The sequence below is a fragment of the Sphaerodactylus townsendi genome, linkage group LG02, assembly GCF_021028975.2.
Source record: "Sphaerodactylus townsendi isolate TG3544 linkage group LG02, MPM_Stown_v2.3, whole genome shotgun sequence".
In the NCBI taxonomy this organism is placed as follows: Eukaryota; Metazoa; Chordata; class Lepidosauria; order Squamata; family Sphaerodactylidae; genus Sphaerodactylus; species Sphaerodactylus townsendi.
This window is the reverse complement of record NC_059426.1, coordinates 31,137,067-31,161,126: the sequence shown is the minus strand read 5'-3', so window position 1 is coordinate 31,161,126 and position 24,060 is coordinate 31,137,067. Positions and strand designations below refer to the sequence as shown.

Sequence of the window (24,060 nt, the reverse complement as noted above, 5' to 3'; positions counted from 1 at the left end):
CGCCTCTGTACTAACCCAGAGCCTCTGGCTGCTACAGAGTAGATGATGCATCCCAATATCCTCTTCATTTTTGCTAGAGAACTCTGATATAGAGCAGCACTGAAATATTATAGTTGCCAGTAGGTTGGCTCAAACGATGGACTTTGCTGAAGGACATTTGCCTCACTGAGGACAGGTATGTGCTTAGGGCAGAAAATAACCTCAATGTAGTGTAGAAGTTGAGAGTAGGTGGATTCTAATCTGGAGAACTGGGTTTGATTCCTGAGTGGCAGAGGCTTATCTGGTGAACCAGATGTGTTTCCCCACTCCTACATTCCTGCTAGGTGACCTTGGGCTAGTCACAGTTCTTCAGAACTCTCTCAGTCCCACCTACCTCACAAGGTGTCTGTTGTGGGGAGAGGAAGGGAAAAAAGCTTGTAAGCCACACTGAGTCTCCTTACAGGAGAGAAAGGTAGGGGTATAAATCCAAACTTCTTTTTCTTCTTCTTCAAATTCTAAGCCATTAGTTTTACTATTGACATGTGTTTGAGACAGGCTGTGGATATTTGAAACAAATCTTTGGCTGTTCTGAAACACAACAACTTGTGCCACCACAAACCGATTCTTTTCAGGGGGGAGATGATATTTTGTTACCCCATGATAATTTGAATTTGTCTCGGGGTGCAGAATATGTCCCGTATAGGCGGTGTTTGAGGTGTAACATATAATACGTTGCAGCACTAAACAAGCAGCAAGCTTTACGACTGGCTGCAGAGGGAGATTTTATGCCTCAAATCTCTCCAGAAAGGCTGACTACGATCCATCCCCACCGATGGGAGGATCAGCCTGTCACAACCTTGCATCTCCTCGGTAAGAGCTGCTGCAGCTGTTCCACTGTCACCAGACAATGCAGTATCCTAGATGTCAGATATGGATGGGATTTGCCACTGCTTAGGGGTTTGTGGCTTAGTGACAGAGCATCCCTTTGGCCTGAAGAAGGTCCCAAATTCAATCCGTACATCTGCAGTTCAAAGACCGGGCAGGATGTGAAGTGACAAGACTTTTTGCCTGAGATCCTTGTGAGTTGCTGTCAGACTGAGAGGACCTTACTTGACCTGTGGTCTGACTCAGTTCACAGCAGCTTCATATGTTCATGTCTACATCTTTGCACATGTAAGTGCTATGCAGCTATGTCTGCGTGTCTATGTCTTTGCGCCTGTAGTTTTGAACCATGGGCAACGTTTCCAGTGAATGACAATCCAAACTTAAACGCTGTCTGTTTGCAAAAGTTTAAATAAAAACCTTCTCAGCTGATCTGATTCCTTATTGAAAGGCATGGGACTAAACCACAATACAGATGTTATTCATTATCCCCCCCCCTTTTTTTTACCTGTTACACAGATATGGCTGCAACCTCCATTGAACTGGTTACAAAGATTGGTGCATTTCTGTTGCTTGCTTTCGGCCCAGACGTGAATATCCATCGGTCTGGATGGCAGATTTGAGATCATAACAATCTGGTCTGATCCATCGAATTTGTTGGCTCGGTAAATACTTCGGGTGTTCCAGTCTGTCCAGTAAATATGTTGATCAAAGAGGGTCATTGCAAATGGATAAAGGGCTGTGCTAACAATGACCTCGCGATTTGTTCCTGTAAGGGAGCTGCGCTCTATCTTCTGTCTAAAACAATTAGGACATGTTAGTATCTGAAAACCAAGCAAAAGACACCCACATGTCACACACTACATGCCTCCAAACCCCCTTAGGAGAAATGCTGAGAAGCTCATTGCCAGCTTCAAAAATCCTTGTAATGCACAGCAATCAACTATTAACACTATTACATGTCATTGCATTCAAAGCTATAAGCATTTGCACAGAACAGCAATATCCTGGTAGCCTAGTAGCCTGTCCAAGAATATTTGGGGATTTGAGAACAGATGAACAAGAACATAGACACAACAGAGAAATGTGTGGATCTCATAAGTAATAATAACTGAGAATGAATTCTGTAGCTATAACTAGAGAGAAAACGGTAAATCTTTAATTGTGTTTATATTTGGCTTAATTGTGTTTATACTTCCTCTTGTCGTATGTTTTTTGGGGTTTGTTACTGTTTGTTGTTTTGTTTGTCTTTAAAAAGTTCTAACCATAAAAATGGTTCCTGGAAATTAGAACATTCAGTAAGAGAGCCAGAGTGCGGTAGTGGTTGAGAGTGGTGGACTCTAATGCGGAGAACAGGGTTCAATTCCTGATGTTCCACATCTGGTGAGCCAGGTTTGTTTTCCCCACTCTTCCATGTGATTCGTGCTGGGTGAATCTGGGCAAGTCAGTTTTCTCAAGAACCCTCTCAGACTTACCTACCTCAGACGATGTCTATTGTGGGGAGAGGAAGAGAAAAGGAGTTTGTAAGCTGCTTTGAGACTCCTTACAGAAGAGAAAAGTGGGGTATAAATTCAAACTCTTCTGGGTTTTCAATGTATTGTAGAAGGCTTTCACAGCCAAATTCAACTGGTTGTTGTGGGTTTTCTAGGTTGTGTGGTCATGGTCTGGTAGGTACATCTTCAGAGGTGTATCACAGAGAGAAGTCTTCAGAAGTCACAGAAGAAGACTTCTCTCTGTGATACACCTCTGAAGATGCCAGCCACAGATGCAGGCGAAACGTTAGGAACAAGATCTACCAGACCACGGCCACACAGCACAGGAACAAGATCTACCAGACCACGGCCACACAGCAACCAGTCTTCTAGGTTTTATTCCCACCATTTTGATCGCTTGGCAAAAGAAAATAAACTTAACATGGAACACTACTGGCTACAAAAAAAATCTTCTTACTGATCATGTTCATTATGCAGTTTCTATACTACTAAAGTACCGTATAGACTAATACCGTACGCAAGCATCTAAGACACATTAAAATAGACAGTTTCAACTGCAAGCAAATCAAGCACCAATACATACAAATTTGCATCGGCCCAATAAAGCTGCTGTTCCTCGTAGTCTAATGTAAGTCCATTTGGCCACACTAAGTCGGTGCTGACAATGGCAGTCCTGAAATTTCCTCCAAGGGTCGCTCGTTCTATTTTAGCATTGGAACTCCAATCAGTCCAATACATGTACCTATGAATAACACAATTATTAATGTATTTGCTTGCTTGCCTTCCTACTGAACAAAATCAACTCTACATTGGACTGAACAAAAAGTAAAGTGAAACAGCAACCTCAGCAATAATATTAACATCATTCCTAAAACAGGTTCAAGTGACTGTTGGAGGAATAACCCACCCACCCCCCAAGTGAAGATGCAGAACTTGGAGCGTCTTTTGTTGCGCACATTCCCTGGATGAAGATTGTCCAAGGTTGTCCAAGTAGGAATACATGTGGCAACCCTAAATCTGAGGGGATGCCACCAATATAATCATGAATGTTGTAAATATCCTGGGGGGATGACTACAGGCCAAATGGCAAAGTCTCTACTGGTAGTGAAAACCACTGTAGGAAAAGCAAAGAAACTGCTTGCAAGTAGGGTGGATAGGAACATGCAGGTATGCTTCCCTGAGGTCAAAACTGAGGTCCTCAGGTAAGAGCCTTTAGAAAGGATTTGAGAGGTTCCATTTGAAATCTGCATTTGATTACCGTCTTGTTGAGGGGACCAAAAAAGCATCCCGTCAAACATTTTCCCAGTTGGAGATCAGACTTTGAAAGGAGGTCAACCTACCAACGCCTAAGCTGCACGCTGTGGTGATGCTTTAGCTTGGGCAAGAACTGGACAGTTACGTCCAGAGGTGTCTGCCACAAACTTTAGTGCTTTTTTGATCTTCAGCAGTGTGCTTTTATGGATTAGGGGGTCTGGATTAAGGTCCTGCAGTGGGTCTTCAAGATGGCTCTGCAAAAATCAGATAGAACTGCAGAAGTTCCAATATCTGGGGAGGGGGCTTCATGCGACTCTTTGGTGATCATTTGTTTTTGTTTTTGTTTTAATTTCTGGAGTCTTCTAAGGCATTTTCTCAATCTTTACATAACACAGCCCCCAAATGCAGACCTTTCTCTGGGTTTTACCTGGGAGTCTTTACTAATGCTTACTGCTCCTGAGTTATTTCACCAACTAAAAGCAAGACTATTTGAACAGGAATACCAATTTCTTTTAAGTAAAGCACAGAGCTCTTGTTCTCCATTATTTCTTGGAATTACTCCCCAGAAATCCTACCCTGCTACTTACCTGGACCAACTGGTAAATTATAAACTTAGATGGGTTATGACCAGAGCAAGATGTTAACTCCTTTCCCTCAGCTTTACTCCAAGGTCGTTTTTCTAATATCGCTCATCTTGAGCGACGCTGCCTGTTCTGTCTCCATATACCAGACTCGCTTGCTCATGTCTTGCTTCACTGCGCTAAACATAATAATCTTAGATCTGACCTGGTTGCATTATTTCCTACAGGATTTGAGTCTCTTCCAGACAAAATTAAAATGATCAAATTACTGAATAATCCCGAGGTAGAAATATCCGCAGCTGTAGCCACATTCTTAATATGTGTTTTACATGCCTTGTAATAATGTTCTTTTAACTGTACGTTTATTTAGTTTTAACTGTTTTGGGTTTTTTTCTAATGCCTATTAAAGTTTTCTGAAATCTGCAGAGCAGAGATCAGAGCATCGACCAAATTTTTTAAAAAATCTTCCTTAACAGAATCAGAAAGCAAGAATAATCGTTTTTGGTTTTGTTTGTTGCTACAGTAAGCAACTGTTCCCAGGCACAGTGCATTCCGCTCTCCAGAAGATAAAGGTAGTCCCCTGAGCAAATACTAGATCAGTGATGGCGAACCTACGGCACAGGTGCCAGAGGTGGCAGTCGGAGCCCTCTGTGGGCACGCGCACACAGAGTTCATTATGTGGGTGCGGAAAATCACATACCCACACACACACATATCTAGGCTGGCCTGGGGCACTGAGCACGAGGTGCATGCACTGCGGTGAGCAGTGAGGACTTGGTTGGTGGGCCTGGTGCCTGTGCTCCGGGTGGTTGTTGCCCAAGGGGGGCGGGTGGTGCAGAGGAGGCAGAGATGCTTGAGAGGCACAGAGCAGTGCGTGTGGGACTTGCTGGAGGCTAGAGCACGCTGGCTCCTGCTCGAGTGGGTGGGGCGGAGGAAGAGGGAGCCAACCGTTTTTTCTAAACTAAAACCTCAGCATTCAGGTTAAATTGTCGGGTTGGCACTTTGCGATAAATAAGTGGGGCTTGGGTTGCAATTTGGACACTCAGTCTCAAAAAGGTTCGCCATCACTGTACTAGATCATTACTGACCCTTGGGATGATGCCACATCACAACATTTACTATATTTATGGTGTGGTTTCCAGTGGCCTTCCAGACAACCTGGGTCATTTTACTGATCCCAGAAGGATGGAAGGTCGAGTCAACCTTGAACTGACTGCCTGAAACCGACTTCTGGAGAGAGTGAACTCAGGCTATGAGAAGAGCTTTGGCTGAAGCATTGCAGCTCACCATTCTGACCCACAGAGCAAATTCTGCACTCGTAGCCTCCTCAAAATAGGGTGAGAGGGGGCAAACAGACAAAAGAGACACTGATTACTTAAAATCGGTTACTTGCTTGTCTAGATTAGGAGAAGCCAAGAGTTTAATCTGATTGGCAGAATCCTGTTTGTAGCTGAAAGCTTGAATGACTCTGGGTAAAAGCTTGGTAAAATGTTCTCCCTGGAATAATGCAGTGGAAGTTTCAAGGATAGGTGTGCCCTCCTTTGATCTTTTTTGTCCCAGGTAACTCCATTGACTTCTCATGACCGAGTGTCATTCCTCATTATGCCCTGTAGATGGCAGTGGTGCCTCCTACTTGCTGCCTGATACTTATTGCATGATGGTGAAGAAGGGGCCTGAGTCTTGCCTGGAGTGGAAGGGCTGTCACATGGGGATAGGGGAACCTCCTACTGGTCCTCTCAGGGCTCAAATTGATTTGCATAAATCCTGCCTTGGAGCAAATAGGAGGCATTAACCCAAAGGAGAATAACTTCCCTACACTGAAGGAAAATAGTGTGGTGAGTTGGAGGGGCTTGAATAAGGAGGAACATGGGGTGGAATAACTCCATCCCTTCTGTGGAACTGCACTTTCAGAGGCAAAGGAGGAGCAACTTCATTCTCTTTCCCCTCATCACACCAAACCTTCCAACCCATGCCGTTATTCTTCCACATGGATCCCACAATCCAGGCATAGGTTTTACAAGGATCAGAAGAGGAGGCAGGAATGAAAAAGGTAGCAGACAAACTCCCATGTTCAATACACAGATGTTTGGGTAAAGGCCAACAGAATTATTAGGCCAAACAAACTCAAACAACACATCCAAATATGGTTAATTAGTAGAAAAACTGAAGCCTTCAGGAGCAAAATAGACTTTCGAAAGTCCTGAAGCAAAGGGATATGGCAAACTTCCTCAGTCACAAAAGAAACAGGTAATTCAAGGTCTCCCTTATAAAAGTTGATAAAACGGAGGCAGAGAAACAAGAAGCTATATGGAAGCAGAACCCCTTATTTCTCAACACAACATGCAGACAGCACAACTTACCCTTGGCAAGGGTCCAATACGATGGCCCTTGGACGTGGAACATGTGCAACCACAGAGCGATTAGATCCATCCACAGCCATTGAACTGATGGTCTGATTTAGATAGTCACTGTAATAAATCCTGTTGTTGATCCAGTCAAAGGCTAGACCATCTGGAGTTCCCAGATCTTAAGACATACAGAACACAAAGCACAACAAAAAAAACTCTGCATGAAAACACTACGTGTCAATCACCGTAACGTATCAAAGGCCTTTCTCACTCCAGCAGTCAGTCACAGAAGGATACTGCAGGCAGAGGCGAAGCTCGAAGGGGATGGGGGTGCGTGACACACCGGGCGCCCCCTGTGGGGCGTGGCAGGGGTGTGGGCAGAGGACGCACTAGTGCACCGGGCTCTTTCCCCCTTGCTACGCCTCTGACTGCAGGTCTAAAGCTTACAGACCATTTTAAAACACATGACAGAAGACAAAGGTGTGGTTATATGTAAGTCTTTATGCTCTTGCACAAGAGCATGGCTACTGCCAACCTTTGCAACACCAACATATATTCATGTTGAGGGTCCTAGACTTCATGTATGCTATTATTTTCATTACTGCTACTATTATTATATTTGTACTGTGTCCCCTGCAGGACCTGCATTAACAATCCTATGCACAGTCAGCAATCCTATGCACAGATACGTGTAGAACAGCATGATTTACAATGCAATCCTAAGCAAAGTTACACCCTTTTAAGTCCACTGAAATCAATGGACACAGAAGTGCACAATCCTCTTTAGGGTGAAACTATTAGTGAAACTACAGGCAGAGCTACAATAATATCCTGACTGTGGAGACATGTGAAACCTTAAAAAGCAGCCCAAATTGTTCAGACTGTCATACAGTCAAGTGCTGGGATCTTGAACAATATTTAGCAGTGATTACCTGATGCTATTATGGTGGGGCGACCAGTTCCAGAGTGGGTGTGAAGATAGCTTATCTTTCCTGTGCCTGATGGGGAACTCTGAGTGAAATATATCACATTGTTCACACTGTCATAGTCAAGAGCTACTGCAGTTCTTAATACATTCACTGTTTGAAATGGAGGGCTATGATTCTCAGGATCCAGGTGCAAGCTCTTCAGAGCATTCTCCAAAGCGAAGATCAGATAGTCATCGGTTGAAATAGAGCAGCTTTTACCACTACTATCTACCAATCCAAATGCACATCCACACTTCGGGGCGTCCAAGTCAGGGAGTGCAAAGCACAGATGCGAACAGCCTCCGTTGTTCTCCAGACACGGGTTGTGGTTGATGTCAGAAGGGGACCGTGACTGATAGCGACTGTTGTAAATCGTAACATCTCTCAGCCAGTTGATGTTGTCTCTCATAACCGTTGGTGCTTCAGTATTTCCCGGCTCTTTACTAGCTTGGAAGATCTTTTTCAAATTCCTGTCTACCCAAATCATAGAGTTTTCAAACACAGTAATGCCGTATGGAGTTGGGTAACGGCTGCCGTAGCGGACAATTTCTGGCTCTCCGCCATCTTGTGAAATTCTTGCAATCATGTCTAAAGAATCATCCACCCAGTAAACGTAGCCATTGTTGTGATCGACCGCCAAGCCACGTGGTGTAACAATGCCTTCAGACACCAGAATAGTCCTATTGGTAGTGTCAAGAAATGCACGTTCTATCTTTGGATTCTGTCCATAATCTGCCCAGAAAAGGTATCTGTTTTTGGGGTCCACCACAATATGCCTTGGCATATCTACAGTGGTTTTAAGCAGCACACGGCGATATGTAGTGTTTAAACGTAGAACTTCTATAAATGTCTCGCTCAGGAATGCATTAGTAAAATAGAGATTTCCTGGATAGAACAAAATAAACAAAAACACTGAAGCAAATTATTTATTATTATTATTATTATTATTATTATTATTATTATTATTATTATTATTATTATTATTATTATTATTATTATTATTATTAATTAATTAATTAATTAAATTTAGTATACCGCCCTATCCCCGAAGGGCTCATAAAACATGGATTCATTCATTCTTAAGCTTTGTTGAGAACATGCAAGTAAGTACAGAAGAACAATGTAGAACTATACAAAGAAACATTCTACAACCTAAAATTAAGCAGATAGAACACTGAACTTTCTTAATTAATCTTGGTTTCACATGATTTCCTAAACCATGATTAAATACTGGCCACAAATTACTTTTTTAAAAAAATCACAGTTTTAAGTGGGCTTACAAAAAACTTTGATTTGTTTTAACTATGGGTTAAAACCTGACTTTAATGAGTAAAGTATGGCTAAGATCGTTTCCTTCTCTCTCCAGCTCTCTGTTTATGATACAACAACTAGTTTTGATAGTGTCTCTGTACATCTTCCCCAGGCAGGGCTTAATTTGACATGCTAAACTAGGGGTGTCCAACTCTGGCACTTCAGATGTTCATGGACTACGATTCCCATCAGCTCCTGCTGGCATGGCCAATTGGTCATGCCAGCAGGGGCTGATGGAACTGTAGCTGTGCATGTGCAACAACGGGTTTTTGCACCAGGTCTTGAAATCAGTGTATATACCCAGGGGGAAGGAGGGTGGGTGTGGGAGTGGTTTTCCGCCCTCCCCGTAACTAAATGGCCATAGCCCACGGACATTTGACTCTGTATGTCCCCCTGGGCGGTACGCTTTTGCCTGCAGGTTGTAATGCGAATGCTGATAGGCTGCACAAATGGCAAAATTCCTAGCAAGAAATGCAGAGATCCTCTAGTGTACAGTCTAAAAACTAGCCCATACATTTATATCCTAAAAGACCATCTCATCAATTACTTGCATTCCAAGAAAAGACAACTGACAAATAGGGCAAAGATTCTATTAACATCAGCAGCAATTACTTCTGAGTCAACACCTGTGTACTACTGTCATGCATTCAGAGCTAACATTTCCTCATTCCGATGCAGCCATTCTAATGACTAAGTGACCCTTACTACATACAGCATACTTCAAAAAAAGACTGAAGTAACAAGAATCTCTTCAACTGTTTTGTTAGGAGAGCACAGAGGGGTGGTGGAGCATAATGGAAGTGCTCTAAATGATTTCATACAACTGGCCCCCATCAAGAATAATTTTAAAGAATATATGATTGTGGATAGTTATTTTAATGACTTTTATATCGGGGGTTCTTGGCATTAAAATTTCCAAAAACACAAATAACATAACACATAGTATGTTTGACTGTTGTGGGTTTTTCAAGCTGTGTAGCTATGGTCTGGTAGTGTTAGCTTTTAATGTTTTGCCCACATCTATAGTTGGCATCTTTAGAGGCATGTCATGGTAAGATGTGTGCCACGGAGAGAAACACATCTTACAGTCACATGCCTCGGATGATGCTAGTCATAGAAACTTTAGGAGCTAAAACTACCCGATCACAGCGACACAGCCTGGAAAACCCAAAACAGCCAACTGATTCTGGCGATGAAAGCCTTTGACAAAACATAGATATGTTTGCTGCACTAGAGTGGTACAGACCTGATACCCAATCAACTGCAATGCCGCGGATCCCATTGCGCCCTATCCCGTCTGTGATGATGTTCGTGAAGGAGGAGCCATCTGGTTTGATTCTGCGTATTGCATTTTGAGAACGAACGCTGCTGCTGAAGTCGCACCAATAAATGAAACCAGAAGGGATGTGGACATCCACATGTAGCGCATTTCTCCCTGAAATGTTTAAAAAATATATGACTCTTCATTTAATATTCTGTTTGCTGTATGTCGTTCAGCTTATGACTGGGTATTAGACCTTTTAGGAAAAGAAACTGACAATTTCCTATTTGTCTAGAAGACATATGTCAATTCTAACCTCTGACCTGGAAGAAGAGCTTTCTTAGAGGCAAACTGTATGGCCCTTTCCGCACGGGCCATTTACAGCGGCCCAGGGACAGCAAAAACACTGTCCCAGGGCAGCTGTTCGTACAGGAGGTGCTGCTGGATCGTAGCAGCGCCGTCCTGGCCACCCAGGAGCGGCGTGAAGCCGCTCCTAATAACCTCGCTCGTTTAGCGAGGTTATTCCAAAATGCTGTCTTCCCATCAGCGCAGTGCGAACTGCACCGCTGGGAAGACGGCGCTTTCCCCGTCCCCTCCACTCACCTCGTCCTCCAGCATGCTCTGGAGGTGTCAGGGGCCCACCCCACACTGCCCTCCAACCTGCGTGGGTGGGTCCCTGACGGCCTCCAGAGCGATGCTGGAGGACGAGGTGAGTGGGGGGGACGCAGAAGGGGCGGCTCCATGCGAAGCCACCTCTTCTGCGCCGGCTTCTGCGGGGCCGCTCGCACACTCCCGTGCAGAAGGGATGAACATAATTTCTGCCGGTGGAGAGGCGCCCTTTCCGCTGTGCAGAAAGGGCCTATGTTACAATGACCACAGATTGGACCTTTTTTGGCCCCTTCCGCACATGCAGAATAATGCACTTTCAATCTACTTTCACAATTGTTTGCAAGTGAATTTTGCTATTCCATACAGTAAAATTCCGTACAGTAAAATCCAGCTGCAAAGTGCGATTCTGCATGTGTGGGAGGGGCCTTAGAGGAAATTTTATCCAATGAATAATTTCTGTTTGGATCTGAGCTGCAGCAGCAGCAGGTAACTTGTTGTACCCATCCCACCTTTTAAATTGCTAAAAACAACCACTCACAACTGTTGTTGTTTTTAACCACTACATTTTTTCCTTAAAAAGCAGTAGTTGTCATCTCCCTTCCCTTGCAGCTTTATCAACCACAAGAAGACTGTTTTCTGCTCTGGTTCACTACTTGCTTTCACTTCACTGCAGAAAGGTTTATAATTGGTGTAGCTATTCTTAATGATTTCAGTGGAAATTTTTATGAGGTTTATTTTATTGAAACTGGTTTTTGCATAGATCTTAATCTTCCTGCATGAATATATCACCACAGATATGAGAGACAACGTGTTTGTATCAGCCAACATCACCTCAAACACAGTATTTTTCAAGTAAGAAAGTTTCACACATTTATTTATTAGATTTATGTTCTGCTGTCCCTGACAAAGCAGGCTCAGAGCGGCTTCTAATCATTACGCTATGATGCCTTAAAACAGGGTGGAACAATTAAAACTAAAATAAAAACAGCCCATGACCCGCATAACACATAATCATAACAATACAGAAAAGGAGGGGAAGGGAGGCCAGTCAAGGGGGATCAAACTCTGCAGCTGCACTCAACTACAGGCCTCATGGAACAGCTCCATCTTACCGGCCCTGCAGAACTGAGATAAATTCTGCAGGGCCCACAGGTCTCATTCACTTAACAGCCATCGAGTAATGAGAAATCAAGTGATGCACAAGCACGTGTGAACTACCAAATTCCTTTCAGCCCCTGGAAGTGATGCATAAACAAAGAATCTTTTTCGATCCCTCTGAAGCTGATGCATTTATAGTGGATAGATGTCACCCTGAAATCCACAATGTGGAATATCTGAAATTACCGGTAACTAGATGTAGCAGACATAATGCCTATATGTACAACTGCCATGCATTTTTCACAGAACTCCAGGTACAAAGGGGGGAAAAGAATCGTTTCATTTGACTGTGCTCTCAGTTCCCATGTTCTAATCTAGCATAAAAAAGTCAAGTATTTCCCCTCAGATGGCTTGTTTGCTAATTTTTAACTTAACAGCACAAAATCCACCGATATGTTTACTTAAGGCACATACAGCTCTACCCACTAACAGCAGAAAACAGAACATTAGACATAAAAGGATTTTGCTCAGGAGCGATAACCTTCACCTACCCCTTCCTGCCAAAGGGACCATTGCTTCAGAGTGGTCAGATGTTTCCAAGCTAAATCCTTTAATTGCAGACAGCATGGAGACAACCACAAAGGAATTGTACGGAGAACAGGTTCGGTTATCAGGGTTTAACTGGAAGCCAGTTGCACAAGCACACGAGAAAAGCCCTCCAGGTACAGGCAGGCAAAGTTGCTGACAAATTCCAGCATTATTACTGCAGCCATTGGAGGAACCTGAAGAATCTAAAGGAGGAAGAGAGACATGTAAACCTGAACTGAAATTCACTGCTTGTGCCGCCATCCGAAAGGACCAAGAGGACAAGTAAATAAAGCAAATACAGACACAAAATAGGTGAGTGAAAAAATCTGAAGCAACAAAAATTCCAGGTGGCAAATGTGTCACAATGTACAGATTGAAAAATAAACTGTTTTTTAAAACCCACTATGCTTATGCTGCTAAGAAACTCACAAGGGGACCTTTGGTCCCTTCCTCACATGCAGAATAATGCACTTTCAATCCACTTTCAATGTACTTTGCAACTGGATTTTACTGTGCAAAATAGCAAAATCCACTTTCAAACAATTGTGAAATTGGATTGAATGCGAATTATTCTGTATGTGCGGAAGGGACCTTAGTCAACCACAGTCTCTCACCTTAACTTATCTAACAAGGCTTTTGTGAGCATCAAATAAGGAAAAGATAACCATATATGCCAGTCTAAGCACCTAAGGACAGGTAGAATACAAATGTATCAGCTAGCTAGCTAACAAGAACCAGCATGGTGCAGTAGTTAAGAGTCTCAGACTAGTCTGGGAAGATCTGGATTCAAATCCCTTTTCTATTGTCAAAATTCACGGGGTGAACTTGGAGCAGCCACTGTCTTTAGCCCAGGGGTCTGCAACCTTCGGCTCTCCAGATGTTCATGGACTACAATTTCCATCAGCCCCTGCCAGCATGGCTAATTGGCCATGCAGACCCCTGCTTTAGCTTAACCAATCTTACAATTCCCATCAGCCCCTGCCAGCATGGCCAATTGGCCATGCAGACCCCTGCTTTAGCTTAACCAATCTCACAAGGGTGTTGTGATGATACAATGCAGAAGGGATGAACAATGTTAGAAGTTTTAGGTCCTCCGTCACTGGTGAAAAAAACACAGTGTAGACATCTAACAATATAAATATCTCAGCTGTTAGCAACCAGCGAAACACAAGTGTAGGTTTCTGATATACAGTATTGGCAATTTTCCATAGTGATAAAGAAATGTTGTGTATATAAAAATTGTTTGAATTAATGAATACCGAATAATGTGTTTGAATTTTCTAGCTGGTAACGAATGACTTGGGACAGAGGTACAGTTATACAGAGTGTATAAAATATACACAGATCTTAAAAGTGGCAACTTATTTACGTATGTATTGTCAAAGGTTTTCATGGCCGGATTCAACTGGTTGTGGTGGGTTTTCTGAGCTGTGTGGCCGTGGTCTGCTAGACCTTGTTCCTAAGGTTTCACTTGCATCTGTGGATGGCATCTTCAAAGGTGTATCACAGAGGGAAGTCTGTAACAGACTTCCCTCTGTGATACACCTCTGAAGATGCCAGTCATAGATGCAAGCGAAATGTTAGGAACAAGATCTACCAGACCACGGCCACACAGCTCAGAAAACCCACCACAACCAGTTATTTATTTATACTTTCCAGAATAAATTAATAAGCAAGTTGCCAGCTTTAAGATCTGGGGTCTTCCTGAATAAATTTAAGAGGCGGCCCCATGCGGGGAAGGGGGGATTTTAATTCTTTCTCTTTGCCCTGAGCTTTCACAAGCTACATCAAATACTCACTGTCACGATAATAAACGCGGAGGCATTTCAGTCTTGAAACATTGTCTCTCAGCACCACTTTATTTGCTCCGGTAGACTTGTCAACCCGCTCAATGACTTCATAATCACGATCAGTGTAATACAGAAAAGAACCATAGACAGCCACACCCCAGGGGTGAGAGAGGTGAGAAACCAAGGTCATCCTATTTGTGCCATCCACATTCCCTCTTTCAATCTGGAAGATAAAAGATATTAAATATCACAGATTCAATTCAGCTATCCACATGCAAGAGAACACCTGGTTTTTGAAACTAAACCCCTCAGTTTTTCCTTTTAACTTTAGATCAACTCCATATCACCTCACATAATCCCAAATAAAAGCTAACATTAGGACCCAACTAGACATGACATGAAATTCATGGAAGAATCCCTAAGCAAATTTACTCAGAAGTAAGCCTAACTTTCGTCAATGATATTTGCTCCTAGGAAAGTGGAAATTACTTTCCAGGATTGTAGCCAAACTTTTAAAAAGGATAAATTGGGAGGGGACTAAATAAAATATCTTCCTAAAGCCAACAGTTTTGCTTCCATGTTATCTTTTTAAGATTTTCTAGCTTTTAGTCCACTGATGCTGTTGATTTCATTTTTGTATTATGGGTGCTTCCAAGATCTTAATTTAGATCTGCATTTTTATTTATTTACAATCCACCTTTCTCATTGAGACTCAAGACAGATTATACAGTGTGAGTCAATACAATCAATAGGATGAGACATCTAAGAAGCCAAGCAATAAGGCTACGATTACAGCAGTGTTTAAGAAAGCGTAAGTATTAGACACATGTTAAACAATGCAGAATAGTACTGGACTACTCCAAAAGCAAAACAGTGACGTGGTATAGGCCTAGTGATTTATTTTGATGAATGCTTACTATTTGTTTTGCTTATTCTGTTATTTTGCATTTATTGTTTTGTTCATTTAAGGGTTAATCGACTAGTATCTGGGCGATCCTACATGACTGTATTACTTTTGTTTTGTAGGTCACCCTAAGTGTTTTTAAAGTAAAAGACTGTAACGTAATGTTTATGAATAAATAACAGGATAACCATTCTCACAATCTCATGCACCCTCCTGAGCTGCAACTTGTTTGGCTGGGGAAAGTACACATGTACATATAGCAATATAGTATAAAGTATACCTTTCTTCATTCATGAATATCCCCAAGCCTGGTTGGAGCCTTACCCACCACTGGCCCACAATGCCCTTAGCAAAATCACAATAAGGAAAATGTTGCACCAGGGATCCTTCTGTTTGTAAGCACAGATGGAAAGCCCCTCTACAGGTGAGTAGAAACATACACATGAGCATTCCTTTTGACTTTGAAAAATCATCCTCTAAAAACTTGGTAAGCGGAATTTATTCCAGTTGCAACATAAATGAGACCCTATGGTGTCTTTCACTTTCTCTGGAACGTCAATCACGTCAGTACTATTTTTAAAAGCTCTTTTTGTTAGAACAACAACACAAAAATTAGGACCCACAACAATGCATCCACATGTGCATACGTACCACCCCAGTGCTTGTGACAGGCCAGTAGAGCTTTTGTTCCTTGATATCAAGGGTGATAAACTCAACATGGTCAAGGTTGCCAGTGAAGAGGGTTCTGATATCTGAGCCATCCATGTTTGCACCAGCAATCTTTGCTGGGATCCCAGTGTGAGTTCCTTGATCCGTCCAATACAGTTTCCTGAAATAAACGTTATCACAACTATCACAAAAGTTGACAGGAGTAACGTGTTTGAGGGATCTCAGTTGGCCAAGTAGTAGGCCCCTTCCGCACATGCAGAATAATGCACTTTCAATCCACTTTCAATGCACCTTGAAGCTGCATTTCACTGTACAGAATAGCAAAATCCACTTGCAAACAACTGTGAAAGTGGACTGAATGTGCATTATTCTGCGTGTGCGGAAGGGGCCTAAGAGTCTACCCGTTACATTTTTATCCCACCAAGGCATTCAGGATGGCAAGGAGGGGTCCCTTTTTCCTCACAATATCCTTGAAGCAACCTGTGCAGCAGAGAGGATCTTCCAAACCAGGATTTCAACCTATAGCCACACTGGCTCTCAAAAAAAGGAGTGTTTGTGTTGCTGGATTTGACAGTAAAGCCTTGCAATTGTTACTAAAGCAAACTGACATGAAAATCACTCCCCACTTCAGGGGAAAGTGCAAATAACCATAGGGCTATTCGAAATTCAGCTTCATTTTGTCTAACCCAAACTCCTACGGTGAGGCAAGAATTTCCATGAACCTCCCAACACCTTAAGAAAGGTTCGCAAGCAAATCCACAAGTTACTAGTTCACCCAACAGCTGTGTATTATGTAACTTCAGTTTATGTCGAGAAAGCTACAAAGAGTGACTTCCCACTCCATCTTTGTCACATTACATCATTGGTGGTAGCCATGTGGAATGTCTAATATATTCTGAAAAACATGTTTCAGGAAAATGCAAAAGAAATTACTGAACAAATAATTAAACCTGAGCCAAATGGTACAGCAGGATATTTTTACAGTTACCCTAAATAATCTACACAAAATTTCACTCCCTGGTACTATCTGGGTAGTTTCAGAAATGCACCCAAATCCTAACTAACACGCACTAGTTCCCCAGTATCTCTAAACCTAGACAGCAGCATAACAAAAAAGCCAAGATCAAATTCACACAAGCCACTTAAAGCACTTTTCAGCCTCTCTGCTACTGTTAGTGTACCCATTTGGAAGAGAAGCTGTTTAAAATGGAGTTGCACTAAGCTTCTAAACTTGGCTACACAGGAATGCCAATTTATGATCTCACTGTCATCTTCCAGAGCTTAGCACATTCATATACTGTCTCTCCAAATAGCTCAAATCAGACTCTGGTAAAACCAGTGACCTGAAGAAAGGAAGTCTGATTCGTACAGTCTCCAATAAAATCACATTCTTTTGATCTACCTGAAAGCCTCCTTGTTTGACAAGTCTTCCTTCACCAGTTGGATAATGAGCCTTCAAAAAGATTCAGCTACTTTTCAGAAGTTCAGCTACCGTTTAGAAGTTTCATTTTATATATAGGTATACATATTTGCATATTATTGTTTTAACTTGTTCGTATTGTGAAAGCACAATAGAAAGTTTTTTAAAGTTTCCAGTAAACAGAAATCACTACAAGTAGGCTTATCCATTAATTTAAGTACTAGTAGTCTTAAAAAGGGGTGGGGGGTGAAATGCAGCCCCCCCCCCCCCATTTCCTGGCTTGAGAACTTTCACTCGCCATGCCTGGCCAAACAAGAAGCTATTTAGTATCAAGAATAGAGGGTGTCACCAGCCTGGAACTAAAACGAGATGTGTGCACGTGCCAGCAGCACCTTTAGAACGAGGAGCACATTTAGTAAAGCATACTCTGATTTTCTGAAGCAAATCCATTTTCCTTGAATGGAAGTGCTCCCTCCATAAACTCTTCAGTTGCCCCATTTTGAAATTGACACACTTAAGATTAGATCCTACCAGCGAGTTCAAAAAACTGGTTATCACTTTGCCAAACTGCTATCTTCATTTCAGCTCTGCTCCATGTGTCAACATGAGTTCCCTAATTCCTGGGGTAGGTTTTCGAGGGTGGGAACAAAATGGACCCTCTCCTTCATGTGCCTGGTATAATCCAATCCTTGTTCATTTTCTACCGCATGACATATTTAAACTTGCGTGTGTGTGTGTGTGTGTCTGCACGTGCACCCCATCTAGTCATAACTGGCTTATGGCAGCTTTGTAGGGTTTTCGAGGCAAGAGAAGTTCGGAGGTGGTCTGCCATTGCCTGCCTCTGTGTGGGCTGAGGACAGTGGTGGGATCCAAAAATTTTAGTAACAGGTTCCCATGGTGGTGGGATTCAAACAGTGGCGTAGCGCCAATGGGGCTGGGCGGGGCATGACGGAGGCGTGGCCGGGCATTCCGGGGGCGGGGCGTTAATAATTTCTCTGTTACTGTAAAAAACTCCTACTGTAAAAAAAAAAGTTCCTGATTTCCAGCTGGTATCTTTCTGTCCATAATTTAAACTTATTATAGCAAGTCCTATCGTCTACTGCCAACAGAAACAACTACTTCTCCAGCCCAACATGGAGAATTATCCCGTTTTCTACCTTCGCTAACCAGCCACATAGGAAACAACAGGACTTCATGATTTTTTGGACCTAATGGAATTTCTAACGGAAAAGCAGACCCAATTAGTAACCACTTCTCGGCACACACAAATAATTAGTAACCCACTCTCGGGAACTGGTGAGAACCTGCTGGATCCCACCTCTGGCTGAGGGTGTTCAGAGAGGACTGTGACTGGCCCATGGTCACCCAGCAGGCTCCATGTGGAAGAGCGGGGACTTGAACCCAGTTCTCCTGATTAGAGTCTGCCACTCTTAAACGATACATCATGCCGGCTCTCATTTAAACTATTACAACTCAAGAATCATTTAAAGCTAACAAGTAACATAATGAGTTGCATCTTTGGAGCCAGCCAGCCCCATGGTTTAGATCCAGTCCAATTTTAATAAACTGTGACACAGAGTAATGTAGCCTACCCTGAAGCCGTCACAATGAAAGACAGAACAGAATCAAAGCAACGAGCGCTCTTTAGTAGTAACCCAAAGCCTTCCCACTTAGAAAGAAGTTTCACTGAGACCAACCAAACTGAATTCCATAGAATCAGTTTAGGATTACAGAGGCATAAAAATAAAACCAGACTAAAGCCAAAAGCAGCTCTTTGAACTCACCCTCTGACTGGATCGACAGTCAAACCAGTTGGCATCCCGGAGCCTGCTGAGGTACCGTCATTGGTAATTAGTGTCTTTCGGTAGACTACTTCACTGTGAAGTTTCAGTACCTGCAAAACAGATCCAAGTCGGGTGATTTTGTTCCATCAAGCAACAAACATAGTATCAGACAACAGGAACCGATGTAAAGTCTAGCTCACAGGTGTCAAACTCGTGGCCCTCCAGATGTTATGGACTAGTTCCCATCATCCCCTTCCAGCATGATGCTGGCAGGGGATGATGGGAACTGTAGTCCATAACATCTGGAGGGCCGCGAGTTTGACACCTATGGTCTAGCTGATGCAAACAAAATACAAACCTACATGAGCTTCATCGTGCAATCTAGACTGACTATACACTATAGGTATGAATGAATTCTATCAACTGGATTGCAATAATATAGTTTAATAATTGTGAAGATATGGTGCTTACCTCAATGGATTGCGTGGCAGGGTTACTATAGTACAGGTTTCCAGATATCCAATCTAAAGCTAGGCCAAAAGGTGATCCAATAATAGCTGCCGGGGCAAATACAGTCCTGTTCGTTCCATCAGACTTCACTCTATGAATTTCACCCTTAGTGGAGAAAAAAAGTATTTATTTACTTACTTCATTCGTAGCCTGCCATTCTTACTGAGACTCAAAGCAGTGTAAGATGATGCGATCAAACAGCATTACCATAGGACTATGCAATGAATAGGACAATGTAATAGGATTAGGATCGCAAAAGTTAGAAACTATGCAAAAAATGATATGTCAGAAACAATGCAAAAATGGATATGTAACAGATTAACAATGCAGTAAGTGCAAGCTAATACATGCAATAAACAGTGGAACAGACTACAGTTCTGTTTCCTTTATAACAGCAGCCTCCACTCCATTATATTATAGACTTCTTCTCTTTAGACAAATGCCATTATATGAGCTCAAACAAGGAAAACTTGCATGGCTTTCTTACAGCAAATGGCTACTAAGGGATGCTCTCATCAAGATATAATCAATTATCATAAGAACATAAGAAAGAGCCTGCTGAACCAGACCAGAGTCCATCTAGTCCAACGCTCTGCTGCTCGCAGTGGCCCACCAGATACCTTTGAGAGCTCACATGCAGGATGTGAAAGAAAATGGCCTGCTGCTGCTGCTCCTGAGCACCTGTTAAGGCATTTGCAATCTCAGATCAAGGAGGATCAAGATTGGTAGCCATACATCGACTTCTCCTCCATAAATCTGTCCAAGCCCCTTTTAAAGCTATCCAGGTTAGTGGCCATCACCACCTCCTGTGGCAGCATATTCCAAACACCAATCACGCGTTGCATGAAGAAATGTTTCCTTTTATTAGTCCTAATTCTTCCCCCCAGCATTTTCAATGAATGCCCCCTGGTTCTAGTATTGTGAGAAAGAGAGAAAAATTTCTCTCTGTCAACATTTTCTACCCCATGCATAATTTTATAGACTTCAATCATATCCCCCCTCAGACGTCTCCTCTCCAAACTGAAGAGTCCCAAATCTAGGCCTTTGCAAACGCAAAAGAAAAATTGAAGGCAAAGGCATGAAGTGCAATTGCAAAAACAGTGCAATAAACAGAACTAAAAGCCCCAATTCCAAATGGAGGTACAGAATAAAAAGTTCAAATTACCAGGCAACATTACTATCAACCCTCTTTCACAGGCAAACAAGTTGGTAATCAACACTGACTTTCCACACAACCAATGTTGCTCGTGTAACCCCTAGATATGAGACAGGAAAAGGTGGGGCCTCTAGATGCACCAGGGTGCAGGAGGTGTGGAAAGCAGAAGAGGAAAGCAAGTCTGCCCAGCGGGGAATCTGAAACTTAATTACAGGCTCTTAACACCTTGTTTGAGGTAACTATAATGCGTGTACGGGAACTGGTAACGGAGGGAGACTTTTGTTCTAAATTTTAAATTTCAGAATCTATTGTGTTTTGTGTGGAGTTCTCTTGGGACCCTCCTCTTCGAAGCCAGTGCAAAGAGTGTTCAGCTGGAGAATTCCTGGGCCACCAACAAGAGGAAAGAAACGGACTTTAGGGTGGGCATGCTGTGAAAAGGAAAAATGTTCATGGTTAACCCTTAAAAGATCATGGTTCTATTATGTTACTAAGTTCTATGTTCCTACACGATGTGCTGTTAAATGAAAAGTAAAAAAGGGAAATGTTGCATTCTCTTTGAACGACTCGTTCCTCGTTCTGCCCCACAGAACCCACAGGCTGAGGTTCCACTTAAGGAGGTTGTGACACTCTTCGGATTGCTCTTCCTTTTCCTTGTCATGGGCTGTAGGAGTATGCTATTATTGGGAAGTCGCCATCTATTTGTGTATATTATGTCAGGTTAGAGATGAGCTTGTTAAATTTTGGGTGATTTGCTTTATTTTTAGGGAATGCTGTTATTGTGGATTTAGGTTACTGTTGTTAGGACATTAATATTAATAGGACATTATCCTAATATTGCTGTTATATTATTGTTATGTTGTTTGTAATATTTGGACTATTATGGTATTCTGCTTGTCCTATGTTATTACTATGCTGTTGTATGAAATATTATGTCAATGCTCATTATTAACTATTAACTGTTATTGGTTTGTTAACCTGATGTATAATGATTAAGTCCTTACTGAATTGTTGTTTTATGTGGGGCCTGTGCAATTGATATTATTATTGCTTACTTTTGTTGTACTACCATGTATTGTTGATGTATTATGATGTGCACCACCCTGAGCCCTTCGGGGGAGGGCAGTATACAAATTAAAAATCAAATCAAATCAAATAAGTAGCCAAAGCTTTACTGTCAGCAGCACTCTCCCAATGCTACCAGCGTATGCCATCGTCAACACTGCTTGAATCAATAATGCACAGGGTCGCCAACTCCAGGTTGAGAAATTTCATTTGGGGTGGAGCATGAAAAGGGCAGGGTTTGGTGGGGAGGGGGACATGCCTCAGGTTATAATTCTTTAAGTTCTGTCTATCTCAGGCTGCAACAGCTGCAAACAGTGTGAGATAGAAGGCTTGGCTATTTCTTGCTTGACAATGCCTCATCCATTTCGCTTATGTGCATATGGCCTGTTACTCAATTGAAGTCTCACTTTTGGGCTAGATGCCTTGTCATTCTCTGCATTTGTAAGTATGAACCATCTGTATGGTTATTGATTATTTAGATTATTTAGGTTGCTTTAAGCATTATGTTTTTCTACTGTCATTTTAATGTGGTCTCTGCAGAACTGCATTGTTGTGGCTGAAGGAGACCCAGGTTGAAAGTGTTGAACTCACCCGGGTCAACATTACCACCACCACCACTTGATATTTCTACTAACTGAAGCTTGTGTGAGGCCTATCGCCTGAAGTGGAATCCAGCTGAACATCAAGCAATTGGAATCCTTCTTGCTTGTGTTTGGATTTTCACTGAAGGGATATCATTTATACAGAGACTTTCAGTTCTAAGTGTATATTTTGGGATCCCCTTTCTGTTTGTTATACGTTATCCATGTTTTCTGTTTTTCTTTATTGTTGGTCTTTTGATACAGACTTTTTAATTAATTCTATTGAAGGGTTCGTTTTAACGATGTTTTTTGAGCCAGACAGAGGTGGGGTTTTTTTGGTCATATTTATACTGTTTCTGGCTTATCTTGTATACTGAGATCTTCAGGCCTCACTTGTAGGCTGGCAACCCTCATTCAAGGCAGCACAGCCGGAAAGTACTGCACTTGTGTTGAGAACATGCTCAGGCCTAGCTAGGCTGGCCTCCACCCGGGCCAGAGCCTTTACAGCTCTGGCCCCGGCCTGGCGGAACGCTCTTCCATCAGCTGTCCGGGCCCTGCGGGACCTTAGTGAGTTCCGCAGGGCCTGTAAGACCGAGCTGTTCCGCCGGGACTTTGGGGAGACCAGCCGCTGATGCCCCCCCCCTCCTCTCAATAACATCAAGCTCCCTATAACATCAAGCGGAGCCTGCCGCCCCTTCCTTCCGGTTTTTAAGGGAATGGTTAGCAGTTGCCATCTTTTATGTTGATCTTAATAATGCTGCATTTTAATGGGATGGGGTTTATTTTATTAGAGCCTATTAACTGATATTTATTGAATTTTAATCTGATGTATGAGCTCTATTTCATATTTGGTTCACCGCCCTGAGCCCTCCGGGGGAGGGCGGTATATAAACCCAACCAATAAAATAAATAAATAAATAAATAAATAAAATATCAAGGCTATCCTAAGGAAAGCTAATAAGCTTACGACTATAGTGAAATTCATGCAACCAGAATTCTCAGCATATCACGCCACCACACATGACCAGCAGATCACTAAAACCAACAAGACTCGGGTCTTTTTTTTATTCCCTCAGACATGCAGCCAGTGAAGCAAACAGGTGTGATGACTGACATTTTTTAAGCATCATTAATTGTTTCAATTCAACATTCTTTTAAACTGATTTCTACCGTTCACTACCCTGAGTGCTCTGAGCTGAACGGTGATTTGTGAATGAAGTTAATAAGTGAAATTATTATTTTTTTAAAATATAAGCCTAACATTTGGCACCACTTGCAAGTGAGCAGTTATGAAACTAAGCGAGAAATTAGCATTTCATAATAGGATTACATTCCCCACATCAAGAACAATGCTGACACGAGCCGTATCACACTGTACCAGTGCTGAGATTAGCATGCCCGGGTACTGTTTATAGTTCCCATTTCTTATACCAATTTTAGAAAGCAGAGTTATTACTACATGAATCGACTGCGTTACTCACTGGACTTTCAACCCAGTAAATCATCTGCTCCGTGTCATCGAAATCAGCATCCACGCCATTCTGCACTCCTGCGATAGGAACCATAGCATCGTTGGTTTTCTCTCCAGGATTCAGAGAAATGCCGTAAATTATGGTATCTCTTACGGCTATCAAGAACGGCTCCTCAACTGTAAAAAAGCACCATAAACACCAGAATTTTACACTCACACATTTCTATGATTAACAAAAGTCTACAGTTGGTGAATTCCTGAAAGAGATACTAAAATATCTGCATTACGCGCATGGAAACTGATTTGCATGCTTACTCTAGAACAGTCCAGTTGAAATGTTC

General features: G+C 42.3%; 1 protein-coding gene across 1 annotated transcript in view; it reads right to left on the bottom strand.

Annotated features, from left to right (window-relative positions):
- The window catches only part of LRP2 (LDL receptor related protein 2), a 224,269-nt gene that overhangs the window by 76,817 nt on the left and 123,392 nt on the right, over positions 1-24,060 (bottom strand). Inside the window, exons 24-34 of the mRNA XM_048484475.1 lie at positions 23,730-23,896; positions 19,411-19,554; positions 18,940-19,049; positions 15,718-15,895; positions 14,172-14,385; positions 12,336-12,575; positions 10,063-10,251; positions 7,470-8,390; positions 6,550-6,715; positions 2,938-3,096; positions 1,370-1,659 (exon numbers count right to left, since the gene is read on the bottom strand). Coding sequence (XP_048340432.1) covers positions 1,370-1,659; positions 2,938-3,096; positions 6,550-6,715; positions 7,470-8,390; positions 10,063-10,251; positions 12,336-12,575; positions 14,172-14,385; positions 15,718-15,895; positions 18,940-19,049; positions 19,411-19,554; positions 23,730-23,896 — 2,778 coding nt within the window. The remainder of the gene's footprint in view (positions 1-1,369; positions 1,660-2,937; positions 3,097-6,549; positions 6,716-7,469; positions 8,391-10,062; positions 10,252-12,335; positions 12,576-14,171; positions 14,386-15,717; positions 15,896-18,939; positions 19,050-19,410; positions 19,555-23,729; positions 23,897-24,060) is intronic.